This window comes from Schistocerca gregaria, chromosome 1 (genome assembly GCF_023897955.1).
Source record: "Schistocerca gregaria isolate iqSchGreg1 chromosome 1, iqSchGreg1.2, whole genome shotgun sequence".
NCBI classification, from domain to species: Eukaryota; Metazoa; Arthropoda; class Insecta; order Orthoptera; family Acrididae; genus Schistocerca; species Schistocerca gregaria.
The window spans coordinates 792,873,309-792,886,629 of NC_064920.1; the positions used below are offsets into that span (position 1 = coordinate 792,873,309).

A 13,321-nucleotide genomic window follows, 5' to 3' on the forward strand; every position below is an offset into this window, starting at 1 on the left:
CAAAATTTGGTGAAGGCATCAACAAGTCAGGCTCTGTTTTGTTTGGTCTTGGTCCTACTAGCATTAACCATGGACGAAGAGGCCTATTAAGAAAATTAGAGGCAGCTGTCTGCTAACTATGTTATGGAAACAACATTTTTTAAAAAAAATTCTGAACAATACACAGTGTTTCAGTTCATAAGCAGCAGACCATAACTGAACAGTCTGGCAAAACAGAAATGGACAGAGTAATAGTTGGTCCACAGCTCTGTTTCCAGGTAGACTAATCATCTCAGATAAATTATGGCACTAAGTTCATTACTCCGTCTTCAAGCCACGAGTGGCCTACCAGGACCATCCAACCGCCGTGCCACCCTCAGAGGAGGATGCGGATAGGAAGGGTGTGGGGCAGCTCACCACTCTCCCGGTCGTCATGATGGTATTCTTCACCGAAGCCGCTACTGTTCGGTCGAGTAGCTCCTCAATTGGCGTCACGAGGCTGAGTGCACCTCGAAAAATGGCAACTGTGCATGGCAGCTGGAGGCAGCACTTAACTTCGGTGATCTCATGGGAACCGCTGTATCCACTGTGGCAAGGCCGTTGCCACTAATTTCATTATGGTACCATATAAGATTGCTCCGCAACAGGTACAAAAAAGCTCGCCCTGTTACAGGAGAAATTGTAGAACATCCCTTCAGACAGCAACTACAAAGAAGAAGAAGAGACTTCAATGGTGGGAGAGAACGGATCTGTGTAATACTGGTACCAGATCTAACTCTACTTCCTCAATGAGGCACTCAGAAACACTAGAATGGTATGCAGTTGGCAGTTGAAACCTGAGCAGCACATCTCAGTTGTGTTCATGAGGCTGTGTTGACCACATTCCAGTCCACACATAAGGAAAAATTGTAGAGGGTACCTGGGATCTTGCCTTGATCCTCAGTGTTCTAATCAGATATTGTGACCAACCAGCTACACAAATGAATCCAACACTTTAATAGCTCCAGCTAACACTGACAATGTGTTAGGCAGCTAACTTAAAATGCAAAAATAATAGAGGAGAAGCAAATTCACACATAAGAGTAGGAACTGAAGGATGAGTGTGAACAGTTTGAATAAAAAGCAGCCACCTAATTTCCTCCCCCCATCCTTATCCAATTTGAGGTTAAGTACTATCTCTATTGATGCTAACCTTACTTCCTTCATAAGTGTTGGGCATGATTAGGAGCAAGTGTTTTTAGTATGTAAATCCAACACATCTATATGTATATTCAACAAAGCACTCAGCATGGATGGTGCAGCACATGGCACAGCATTATTAACTGCTTCAATTTTTATTAAATTCATGTATGTAGTAGAAAAAAATGGATTACATTCCCTTGTTTATTATGGAATTGTCTGACTTAACATGCTAGCTCAAAAAGAGCTGATCAGTTTTAAAGACAAGCTGTGTCAAAGAGAACTATGCTGTGATGTTTAAAAATTGCTACTGTTTCTCAGAAGGATATACTGTAATTTTGCTTGCTATGAAAGTACATTTTACGGTCACGAAACATCAATATGCGGAAATCCACTGTGTTCCTTCATTCACAAACTTTTGCATGATGTATCTTGGTAGCAAAAACCATGCTTCTTTCAGGGAATGTAGAATGAACTGCATTAGAAGTAACCTTCCTGAGATATCGAAGAAACATGGTGCAAAATTTGCTGTTATTATCTCAAGAGGTATCCACTCATGAAAGCTACATTTTGCAGATCCCACAAAGAAACTAACAGAACACAGTTTCCCAAAAGCATAGGTTTTTATGACAATTACTTCAGGAAATAAGTTTATCCAAATTTTGAATGCTTTTCTTTCTGATAAAATTTCTTGACAAATTTGAGAGCCATTAGTAGAGTGAATATTATATCAAAACTCTTGAAGTTTTGATACTTATACTGTCCAAACTATTGAACTTTTGTATTAACTCATAGGGATGTAGGCAAGCTAGACAATGAAAGACATCACCAGAAAAGTGACAAAATCTTCTGCATCCTCATCACAAAATATCATCAGCTTCAGCTCAAGGGGCTCCAAAAGCCAAGCACTGCTTCAGTAAGTGCTAAGAATTTGTGCAATTACCCACAACATGTAAAGACATCTAGAAAATCAGTGGTAGTAAGCTAAGGACCAATAGAGCACTTGACATAAAACGATGCCTCTAGATATTTAAAGAGTCTTACAGATTCCAATGGTTTATCATGATTGATGTGATGTAAAAGTATGGCCTACAGGAATATATCTCCATGTTTATGCTCATCATCTTCCATTTAAAGTGAAGAGCCATTCACTGCAGAACTGGAACTTTATCTAAGACATTCTGGATATCTTTACATTTACTTAAAGATAATATTTTCCTATAGATAACACTACTATCAGACATCATCTTCCATTTTTTCCAGATAGAAGCTTCTGAACTGTTAAGTGCTTTTTTATGGGATAAGAGTATTTTATGGTTTTGTAAACAGCAATGAAGAAAAAGACAGATTGCTACTTACCATAAAGAAGACACATTAAGTTGCAGACAGTCACAATTAAAGGACAATTATATAAAGCTGCTGGTGAACCTTTCAGGGTGTGAGGTTGTGGTCCAAGAAAATCTTCCATTCCTGACATTTCATCCAGGACTGTGCTGGACATCTTCAAAGACTCTACTCCACTCAGTCTTGCCAACTGACTGGTCGAACATCCAAGAGCGACATATATACTGTAGGAAAGGGGACACAGTCGCAGTAACACGTGATGAGCAAAGATAATCCTTGTCAAAGAGAGAACTTAACTATCAATTGTCATATTGTTAAAGGTAAAATCATCTAGTGATTCTGCAGAGCTACTGTCCATATGTCTCTAAGTTTCATTGACTCCTCTTTCCTATTAAAATTATCCTGATGCTTATAAATTTCAGTGGCTTTTCTACATAGTCGTGGATAATAATTTGATGTTGTAGATAAAATTTCTGTTTCAGAAAACTTCACTTCATGGTTTCCTGACTAAAGAGCATGCTCTGCTACAGCTGATTTCTCTATTTTTCCTAGCCGGCAAAGACTTTTGCACTCTTTTAGTCGTGTATTTATGCTCCTTTTGGTAGTTCCAATATGAACTTTATAACACATACACAAAATTTTGTACACAGCACACGTTGATAGAGGGGGGTGTATCCTTTACAGATCGAAGTACTTGACTTATTTGCCTTGTTGATCTAAAGACCGGTCTGATGTCATGTTTCTGTAAAATTTTACCAATCTGATCTATTTTAATTTTTTTAATAGAAGGTGGAGAGACTGTATTTTTTCCATTGATGTGGTTCATCCTTGTCCTCTGGTCTTCTGTTCCTTGGTCACAAAATTCTCTTTACCTCTTTCCCTGAGTAGCCATTTTTCTCAAAGGCCTGCTTTACATGTTTTATTTCAGTGTCACGGTGTTCCGATATCCAATCAACATCCACAACAAAAAAGGGGTGTCATTAAAAGTCTTGTAGATAGAGCCAAATGAATATGCACATCAGAACACCTGGATGCTGAAATAAAACATCTGAAGCAGGCCTTAGAGAAAAATGGCTACTCACGGGAAGAGAAATTTTGCAACCAATGAGCAGAAGACTGAAGGACAAGGATTAGACAAATTTATGGAAAAATACCTTAGCCTTCATGACAGCTTCCACTCTTGCGAGCATACGTTCAATCAGGTGCTGGAAGATTTTCTTGCGGATTAACAGCCCATTCTTCACGGAGTGCTGCACTGAGGAGAGGTACTGATGTCGGTCAGCAAGGCCTGGCATGAAGTTGGGGTTCCCCAACATCCCAAAGATGTTCTATAGAATTCACATCAAGACTCTGTGCAGGCCTGTCCATTACAGGGATGTTATTGTCGTGTAACCACCCTGTCACAGGCCGTGCATTATGAACAGGTGCTCGATCGTGTTGAACGAGGCAATCGCTATCCCCGAATTGCTCTTCAACAGTGGGAATTAAGAAGGCCCTTAAAACACCAAGGTATGCCTGAGCTGTGATAGTGCCAAGTAAAACAACAGGGGGTGCAAGCTCCCTCCATGAAAACCATGGCCACACATAACACAACCGCTTCTGAATTTTACTGTTGGCTCTACACATGCTGGCAGATGATGTTCACCAGGCATTCGCCATACCCACATCCTGCCATCGGATAGCCACATTGTGTACTGTGATTCGGCACTCCACACAACAATTTTCCACTGTTCAGTTGTCCAATGTTTATGCTCCTTACACCAAGCGAGGCGGCATTTGGCATTTACCAGCATGATGTGTGGCTTACAAGCACCCGTTCGACCAAGAAATCCAAGTTTTCCCACCTCCCGTCTAACTGTCATAGTGGATTGTGATACAGTTTGGAATTCCTGTGTGATGGTCTGGATAGATGTCTGGCTATTACACATTACGACCCTCTTCAATTGTCAGCGGTGTCTGTCAGTTAACAGAAGAGGTCGGCCTGTACACTCTTGTGCTGTATGTGTCCCTTCACGTTTCCATTTCACTATTACATCAGAAACAGTGGACATAGTGATGTACAGATGTATGACTCAAATGACACCCAATCACATGACCATATTTGAAGTCCATGAGTTCCGTGGAGCACCCCATTCTGCTCTCTCACAATGTCTAATGACTACTGAGGTCACTGATGTGGAGTACTTGGCAGTAGGTGACAGCACAATGCACCTAACATGAAAAATGTATGTTTTTGGGGGTGTCTAGATACTTTTGATCACACACTGTATGCCGCTCTCGAAAGTCTGACCGATCAGTCAGCAAGACTCTGCGGAGGAGTGCCTCTGAGGATGTCCAGCGCAGTCCTGGACGAAACGTCAGGAACAGGAGATTTTCTTGGACCACGACCTCACATCATGAAAGGTTTACCAGAAGCGATGTCATCCAGTCATGAAAGCCTTCATTCTACGAATTATATAAAGCTTTCGGCCATGGCCTTCATCAGCAAAAGAGAAACACCACCATTCATACACACAAGCAAGCACACCTCATGCACACATAACTGCCAACTCCAGCATCTTGGGTCGGAATGTTGGCTGGAGTTGGTGGTCATGTGCGCATTGAGATGTGCTTGCTTGTGTGTACGAAATGTGTGTGTTTCTCTTTTGCCGATGAAGGCTGTGGTTGAAAGCTTTATATAAGTGTCTTTTAATTGTGCATATCTTAAATTTAATGCATCTTCTTTATGGAAGTACCAATTTGTCTTGTCCTAAATTGTTGATATTCCCACCTGGAGTTTCCATTGTTTGATTTATTATTTTCTAAAGGGTTTTTGGTAAGGTGCAATTATTTAAATAGTCGAAGATGACACATATAGTGCTTTTTGCAAATGCTCGAAGTGTCCTACAGCTTGGTATGTAGCTTTCCTCATCTTCTCTTTGGAAACGAAAGTGTAAAATATTTTCCACGTTTTCCAAATGTGACTATCAACATGGGTCTATACTTACTTCCATAACATATCTCGGTATGCAAATTACCACAGCATAGTGGCCAATGTGGAACCACAACTTCTCTTTATTATTATCTTGCATGGGTCAGATGAGTTTCTGCCAAACATGAGGAAGAGTATGAAAACAATAATAAAGTACAGCACTCATTGAAGAAAATTTATGTTGTGTTCAGTCCAAATAGCGTGTTGACAAAAATGTGGGTTGTTATAGTAGAGTACCAACTAAGACAATGACAGAAAAGAGTAAGAGTTTGAGCAGTGATTTGGACAAAGTTTACAAGAAGAGAAGGCAAAGAAATTTCAAATAAAAATTCAGTAATTTTTATTTTCGTATAGCCCTAAGATTTAAGACCTTCAACCATCGCTACTTCAGGTACAGCACTATCTGAGGTATTGTTTGCTTCAGAATGCGAAATAAATCTATAAGGTTCTGAAATTAATCCTACACTGCTGAAAAGTGTAGAGTAGCAGTAAGTCTCTGGTCCATCACACCTGCTTTCTTAAAATTTTTGTCTTGCTTTGAAACACACAGTGATACAAAATTTGCCAGGATTTCAAAATCAAAAGAAATGTCCTAGGGAAATTATAGATACCAGAGCCATATTCCATATTCAGCTCCTGTACCATGTTTTTATCCATGAGTTGTGGCAGCATCTTTCTCTTCATTTGCTTAAACTTTTGAGGAGGCTACTGCTAGTGAAGCATCACATATCAATATATTGTAATAATTACAAATCAAAGCATAGTAAATAATGCAAATACACTTTGAGAAATGTTTGATGATAGTATGGATCAAGACTGTAATGAGAAACTTAGTTGTGAACAGCATTGGAAACATGTATGAAAGACTTGTATTGCTCCAGTGGCGGTAAGCATGCTGCTTCAGAAATTACAAAGGCATGCTCGTCTGGGACTTAAATCCAGTCACCTTACATCTTCAGACAAAATTCAATTGAGCTGTTCACACATATCTCAATGGAACATAAAAATTGTGTTTGGATTCAAGTCCCAGTCGCTTCACAAAAATTTTAGCTTCTTCCTGTTGCAGCATTAACAATATCAATAGATTAGATTTACTTTCATTACAATTGGTATGTAGTGAGGAGGTACTCCGGGATGTCGAACATGTCAGAAAAACAATAATACATGACAAATATTTACAACATTAGATTTACTTTCATTACAATTGGTATGTAGTGAGGAGGTACTCCGGGATGTCGAACATGTCAGAAAAACAATAATACATGACAAATATTTACAACTGAAACTTTTTTTTTTTTAGTACAAAATGGGCCTAGAAAGCCAGGAACCAAATGGCTTTAGTTTGTCTTCAAACACAACCACTTGGAATACCCTACTTATATGGACTTAAATAGTACTGAAGAATCTGCCTTCTGCATTCACAAAACATCAGAGAAACAATGCAATTGACGTCATGTATAAAGCAGCCTCAAGAAATGTTAATGACTGAGTTTAATTATTTTACCCTTAGCACAATTATGCGTTGCGCTAATAGTTTGTGAAAACTATAATATCTATAATACATTAGGTACCGCATGCAGCGCAGTTGTCCTTCATTAGGTGCTACGAAAGAAAGGCATGGCGATTTAATAACTATTCATTGTGATTTGTGAGTTAGACATGGGATAATTCCTTACCTTTTTCTTTAATTTCGCGTATTTTGCCTGTAACATTAACTCCTCTTCTGTTTTATTAGAAGGAAAATGTAGATAGACCATGTTCTAAACAGTACGTTCAAATTCGACGCTAAACACTGACTTTTCACTGACAAGATATCTCTCTAAGCACAGGCGTCCCCGGCCTGTTTACAAACGGTATAGGAAAACAAATTGGTCTTGACAACTCGCAAAACATCTGACGGCTGACGTCCGTTTTATTATTTAGTGATATTTCAGAATTCATAAATTCATTTCAGCAACTGGATGAAAACGTTTTCCGTCTACTGTAATAGAACAAAGATGACGATAATAAAATAATATTTTAATGACAGCACCGTAAAAAATTATAATTTGGTTATTGAATAGATTTCCCGGGTGCGATTGTTGGCTACAATGAAGGAAATAAATGACGATAGCAAAGCGAAGCACAGTAATGACGGAAACATCAGATTTGTGTTGTGTTTATAATCTGAATGGAATTATTTAGATCAGTGGCTATGAATGTAGTACTGTTGAATCTCTTAAGCAAGATAGGTGTGTTGCAGAGTGTGGACAAGCGCTGAAAAGTAGAGAATAATTTTCACAAATGTCTAGTTACATTAAAAGGGAACCATCTCGGAGATCCGAGTAAGTACTATACATCTGTAGCAATGTTTTGCAAACTATGTATGATCACCTATTGCGGTAAAGGGTGCATTTTTTAATGCGAAAAAATTGGCAGTCTTCCCAATGAAGTGTTTATTAGCTACAAAATAAGGCTGCAGTTGTAGAATAAGAACGAAATTCTCACTATCTCAAATTAAATAATTGTTTCAGTGATACCATGGACGACGACGGTGATGACAAGGATGATACCAAACGGTGAATATAAATGTGGGAAATATATGTGCGAGGATGTGTTAGAAGTCTGTTGGTTATTGTTGCTATATCAATTTATTGTTTGCAGGAAATCTCGAAATTTGAGTGAGAAGAAACGTCGAGACCAGTTCAACATGCTCATCAATGAATTAAGTTCGATGGTTTCTACAAACAATCGTAAAATGGATAAATCAACTGTTCTGAAGTCTACTATATCATTTTTGAAAAATCATAATGGTAAGCTTGAGATGAAATAAAATAATAGTTACATTATTAAGGTGACATCATTGTTTTTATATAGCTGTGTATACACATAGCTTTCATTGAAAGACTTCTTTCTCCTATCTATGATATGGACTGTATAGTGTCCAGTCATATTTATATTACCCTTATTAATTTGCGAAACAACCTCCCACAGTAGTTCTCAGAATGTATGGGATGTTTGAAGTTAACAAGTAAAACCTCATAAGTGAAAATTACAATAATTGTTCACTCCTAATGATATTATTTATTTGTATTTATATTTAATTTGATTCAGACAGAACTACATTAAGTTATACTGCATTTGGCAGTGGTCTTTGCTTTGTCACTTATTACCTTGTTTTTCGAGTGAACTTGCCTATGCACCCATGGCTTAGACTACTCGTCTTGTAATCAAACATTAGTGTCCACCTTCCTAGCTGAGCAATCAGTATTTCTGACTGTCATGTGGAGGACCTGGGTTCATTTCTTAGTAGGCCTATTACCAGGAATTTCTTTGTTGGGAGGACTGGTATGGGGTGTTTTCAGTCTTATGGAGCCAATTGAGTGGCTGCTTGGATTAGAAATAATGGCTCCAACATTTGGAAAGCTGATACTGGTGAGGAGACTAGTGTGCAAACACCATGCTATCTCCCCCCCTTCCCCCCTCCCCCCACCCCTTATCACATCCAAATGATATTTTATGGCGCATAAGGACTGACAGACGTTTGCGAGCATGTTGTCCTCCGAGTGTGTTTGTGCAGATGCTTTTTATTGTCCATTAATATCTGTTTGTCGTGTTTTTATGTTGGAGTGATTTCTATTGATGGCTTTTTCAAATTTAATTTGGAGATGTTCTTCACTGCTTATAACTAATAACATTTAGGTTTTGGTTTCCTGTCACAAAAGTCAAATATCCTGTTAGTCAACCTACTTCCTTCCATTGAGTTAGATGCTAAATGAAACATGTTCGCCTGACAGAAGAGCAACACATGAAGCCTATGATGACTGTCATAGCAGAATCATGTCAATAAACCTGTTACATAACCCACAGAAATTATCAACATATATAGGGCTGGCTCATTTTATTTTCTGTTTATGATTCATACACTGTTAATAATTTAATAGGAGCAAATAAAATCTGTTCTTTATTATATCTCATGATAAAATCAATGTTCAGTACCTGCCACAAACAATAAGACATATATTTTGTTTTACTTTCAATTTTTTTATAAAGTTTGGAAAATTAGTAAAATATTTATTACAATGACACATTTAATTTGTTGGGCACTATATTTTTCATCTGTATAGCTTTCTGCAATTTTTTCTACACAGATCTAAGACATTTTGCTATTTGTACACAATCTTTAATAAAAATAAAGCCTCAGGGAAGAACATCATTCACATAAGCTGCTGTTGTTGCAACACAACAACAGCTTATGTGAATGATGTTCTTCCCTGAGGCTTTATTTTTATTAAATATTGTGTACAAATTGCAAAATGTCTTAGATCTGTGTAGAAAAAATTGCAGAAAGATAGTTTTCATTGAAGAGTTAGAGTGCACAGCTTCACTCACACTACATCAAAATCATGTCATACTCAGTTTACTGAAAAAATACACCAAATAAAATGATATCACACAATTTCTGGTGTGGCTGGGCCTCTCTGGCCCTTAAGAACGAGCTGCCCCTGAACCACAGTACACAGCATCCACAAAAAAGGGTTAGCAAAAGTGATCCACGAAATTACTGCCCAGTCTCATTGACAGCCATCTGTTGTAAAATCATACGAACTATTTTGAGTTAAAACATAATGATGCATGTAAAAGATAATTATCTCCTTCATTCCAACCAGCATTGATGCTGAAAACATTGGTCATGCAGACCTCAACTTGTGTTTCTCTCAGATGACATCCCAAAATCCCACGGAGAAAGGCAGTTTGCTAGGTGTAGCATTTCTTGACTTCTGAAAATTTTTGATTTTGAAAGGCACAAACTATTGTTAATGAAAGTACAATCATATGGGGGTATGAAGCGCTATTCGTGACTATGGAAGATTTCTTGTTTGGGACAACGCATCATGTCCTCATGTATGGAAAGTCATTGACAGAGGCAGAAGTAACTCACCTGTGCCTCTGGAGAGTGCACTGAGATTGAACTTCTTATTTATCAACTGCAATTACTGTGCACTAAAAATCGTGTGCAGAATATTAAATTGCTTTGTTAATTATTAAAATTCTTAACTTCACTGAGGTAACTAGAATGTTGAATCAGAGAATTTACACACACACACACACAAATCAGTAAGGAAAACAGTCAAAGATGTCAGAAACACAAGTGTACTTTGTTGCACTGTAATCTCTCTGCCTTTTGTGCTGCCACATCGATTCTTGGTCATCCGCCACACATCTTCCCCTTCTAAAGTGTGGAGCATGTACATATATGTAAAATGCACTTTATGTTCTGCTTGGATCTGCCTTTGTGGTATTTACTCTTGTTTAGTCGTTTGTTAAGTTGTCAGTGGAAGTGAGCTTGGTGTTGGTTCTTGTGGATTAGTTGGTGCTTCTTTTGTTACCACTTGGTTAGAAGCTTGGGAATTATCACAGATCATAAATGCTGGCTTCACACTCTGTATTTAAACCACTATGGGGTTTCGTTTTTGCATATTTCCTTTGTTTGTTTGTCTCTGTGTAATACTTCCTAAGGCTCTGAATGCAGTGGCTGCAACAGTGGCTTGATAACGTGCGATTGGAGCATAATGGGCAAACTGTTTTAAATCCATGTCAACAAAAGTTGGTCAGGTCCCTTGTCTGCTCCATGAAAGAGTGCCAAATTGAGACATCTGTTGTCATAACTGTGCAATAAACTTTGACAATGCGTCAGCCCCCATTGCTGTAGGCATCGTGTCTTTGATGGAATTTGCTGGGCATGGATATTTTTGCCATATATCTTTTCTGCTACAGGTGTGCTGATGTCAGACTTATAAACAGCACATAAACCCAGGAAAAACAATGATAGAGCCTATGTTCATTTGTCCTTGAGATGCATTGTAGCTGCCCTCAAAGACCTGGGCCAGCTTTCCATCATCCCATTGCTTTGCTGTTCATCTTATGGTGGTTCACCCTGCACAGCCAGGGTAACTGTTGGAATAGAATTGACTCAAACTGTCTCTCCCTGTCAGTCTTTAGACATATCAGGCAACTGAAATGTGCTGTTCATGTGTTCAAAAAGGCTTTTTCCATAGTCTCAGTTGAAATATCAGTGATAGGAGTGGCCCCTGCCAAACATGTAAACCCATCAATAACTGTAAACAGGTAGTGGAATCACTCTGACGGCAGAAGTTGCTCCACCAAGTTAATATGTAAGTGCACAAATTTTTTCAACTGTTGGGAAATGTCCCCAAAGCAGAGGGGTAGGTTGTAAAGTTCCATTTTACTCCTTTATCAGGTCCAAGCATTACCTACTAGCATCTGGAACTAATACTTACTTTCTCTGGATCTGAGGAATTGCAACAGGAGACAAACAGAACTCTAGAAAGATGAAATATTTCATGTAGTGTTACTAAAGCTTAGAGAAAAGGTGCAATTTCTGCAGTTTGGCAAAGGAATGAGTAATCTCAGAAAAGCAGGCACTTAATGCAAAATTAATGTGGTAACCAAGCAGTTTCCGTGTTTTGTTTGCAGACAAGAATCAAAGTAGCGGTACCTTTTGGAAATTTTAATACATATCTGTGGTAATCATTCCATTCCTTTGCTGTGATTAATTAAATGTGAAATTTGTTTTTTATCGTGTTGTATTGGAATTAAGCTACATGTATTCCATATAAGCTTCTATACAGATTTAACACAATTATTCCACTATGTAAAAAGCAGAAAATTCTTTAATGCAGTAAGCCAATTTAATTTATTGATGCAGTATCTTCATATGTGATGGAAATGGTCAACTTTTCTCTTTGTGTGTGTGTTTGAATGGAGGAAGAAGTGTTTGTATTACTATTTCCATACACCCATCTTAATATGTACACAAACTCTCATATGCAGTGACACTGAGAAATAAGGACAAGAAGAGACCTGAGGATGCAAGTCTGACTATAATATTTCTGGCTGGCTAAAAACTTGTAAACTATGTTATTTGGAAAAAATTACATATTGGAAGGAGGCAGTAATACACCATTTTGTTTGTACCTGTAATTCTTTTTTTCCCCAACACAACCACATAAAAGTATTTGACTATTAATTCGTATAAACCACCACTGAACATTATCAGAACAATTAAGCAGCATCAGTTATGATAAAGCATTACATGGAGCTTCAGTTGTTCAGCTGTTATCAGTGGTGTCTGATAATAGTCAACTATATAAACCTTTTATCTGGTAGCATTAGAGACAGTATAAAATGTTCAAACAACGTATGTTATAATAGTACCACACTACAGACATACTTCATTTGTCACTGTAAACATTTTTTTTTTTTTTAAATTTAGTGGCTTTTGGTATGTGCCCATACATTCATCTCAAATGTGGAAAGTTAGTTAAGATGTTACAAACATAAGAACAGCACAACACCCAATCCCCAAGCAGAGAAAATCTTTGACACAGTGGGGAACTGAATATGGGACTCTTTTTTTCCCTCTCTAATTTTTACTACCCATACTTCCCTCCATTACGAAACTGACCATTTCATGATGCCTCAGAATGTGTTGTATCATTCTTTTCCATCTTTTAGTCCAATTGTACTACAGAACTTTTATCCATCTGATTTTCAGCATTCTGGGTCGATCCATGTGAAGTAGTCCAGTGATGGTTGCTTGACCATTTTTAAATATTTTAATTTTTTATATGTGATTGCCCTATATTTGAGAATTTTAAAACAGTTTTTTAAAATAATTTATCTTGCACCTTTACTGGATGGTGACCATTTTTATTTGTGGGTGTGCGACGATTTTTCAGTCAGGAGACATTAGTGAAAATTTGAATGTCTCTGCACTGGGTTAAGTTGCAACATTGCAATTTGCATGATTGTTTTTAGAAAGGTTTCCTCTACAACATTGCCTAT

The 13,321-nt window shown here is 37.9% G+C and overlaps 2 protein-coding genes across 6 annotated transcripts in view; one reads left to right on the forward strand and one right to left on the reverse strand.

The window, feature by feature from the left end:
• The window catches only part of LOC126269829 (negative elongation factor E), a 76,641-nt gene extending 69,408 nt beyond the window's left edge, over positions 1 to 7,233 (reverse strand). The window contains exon 1 of the mRNA XM_049974021.1: positions 7,150 to 7,233. Within this exon, the coding sequence (XP_049829978.1) occupies positions 7,150 to 7,230 (81 nt within the window). The 5' untranslated portion in view covers positions 7,231 to 7,233. The remainder of the gene's footprint in view (positions 1 to 7,149) is intronic.
• Positions 7,234 to 7,425: 192 nt separating this feature from the next.
• Positions 7,426 to 13,321, forward strand: part of LOC126269773 (circadian locomoter output cycles protein kaput-like) — a 126,058-nt gene continuing 120,162 nt past the window's right edge. The window contains exons 1-3 of one of the 5 annotated variants that reach the window (XM_049974017.1): positions 7,426 to 7,797; positions 7,987 to 8,031; positions 8,117 to 8,265. In XM_049974017.1, the coding sequence (XP_049829974.1) occupies positions 7,757 to 7,797; positions 7,987 to 8,031; positions 8,117 to 8,265 (235 nt within the window). In that variant the 5' untranslated portion in view covers positions 7,426 to 7,756. The remainder of the gene's footprint in view (positions 7,798 to 7,986; positions 8,032 to 8,116; positions 8,266 to 13,321) is intronic. The other 4 variants (XM_049974018.1, XM_049974019.1, XM_049974016.1 and 1 more) reach the window with 4 other exon arrangements.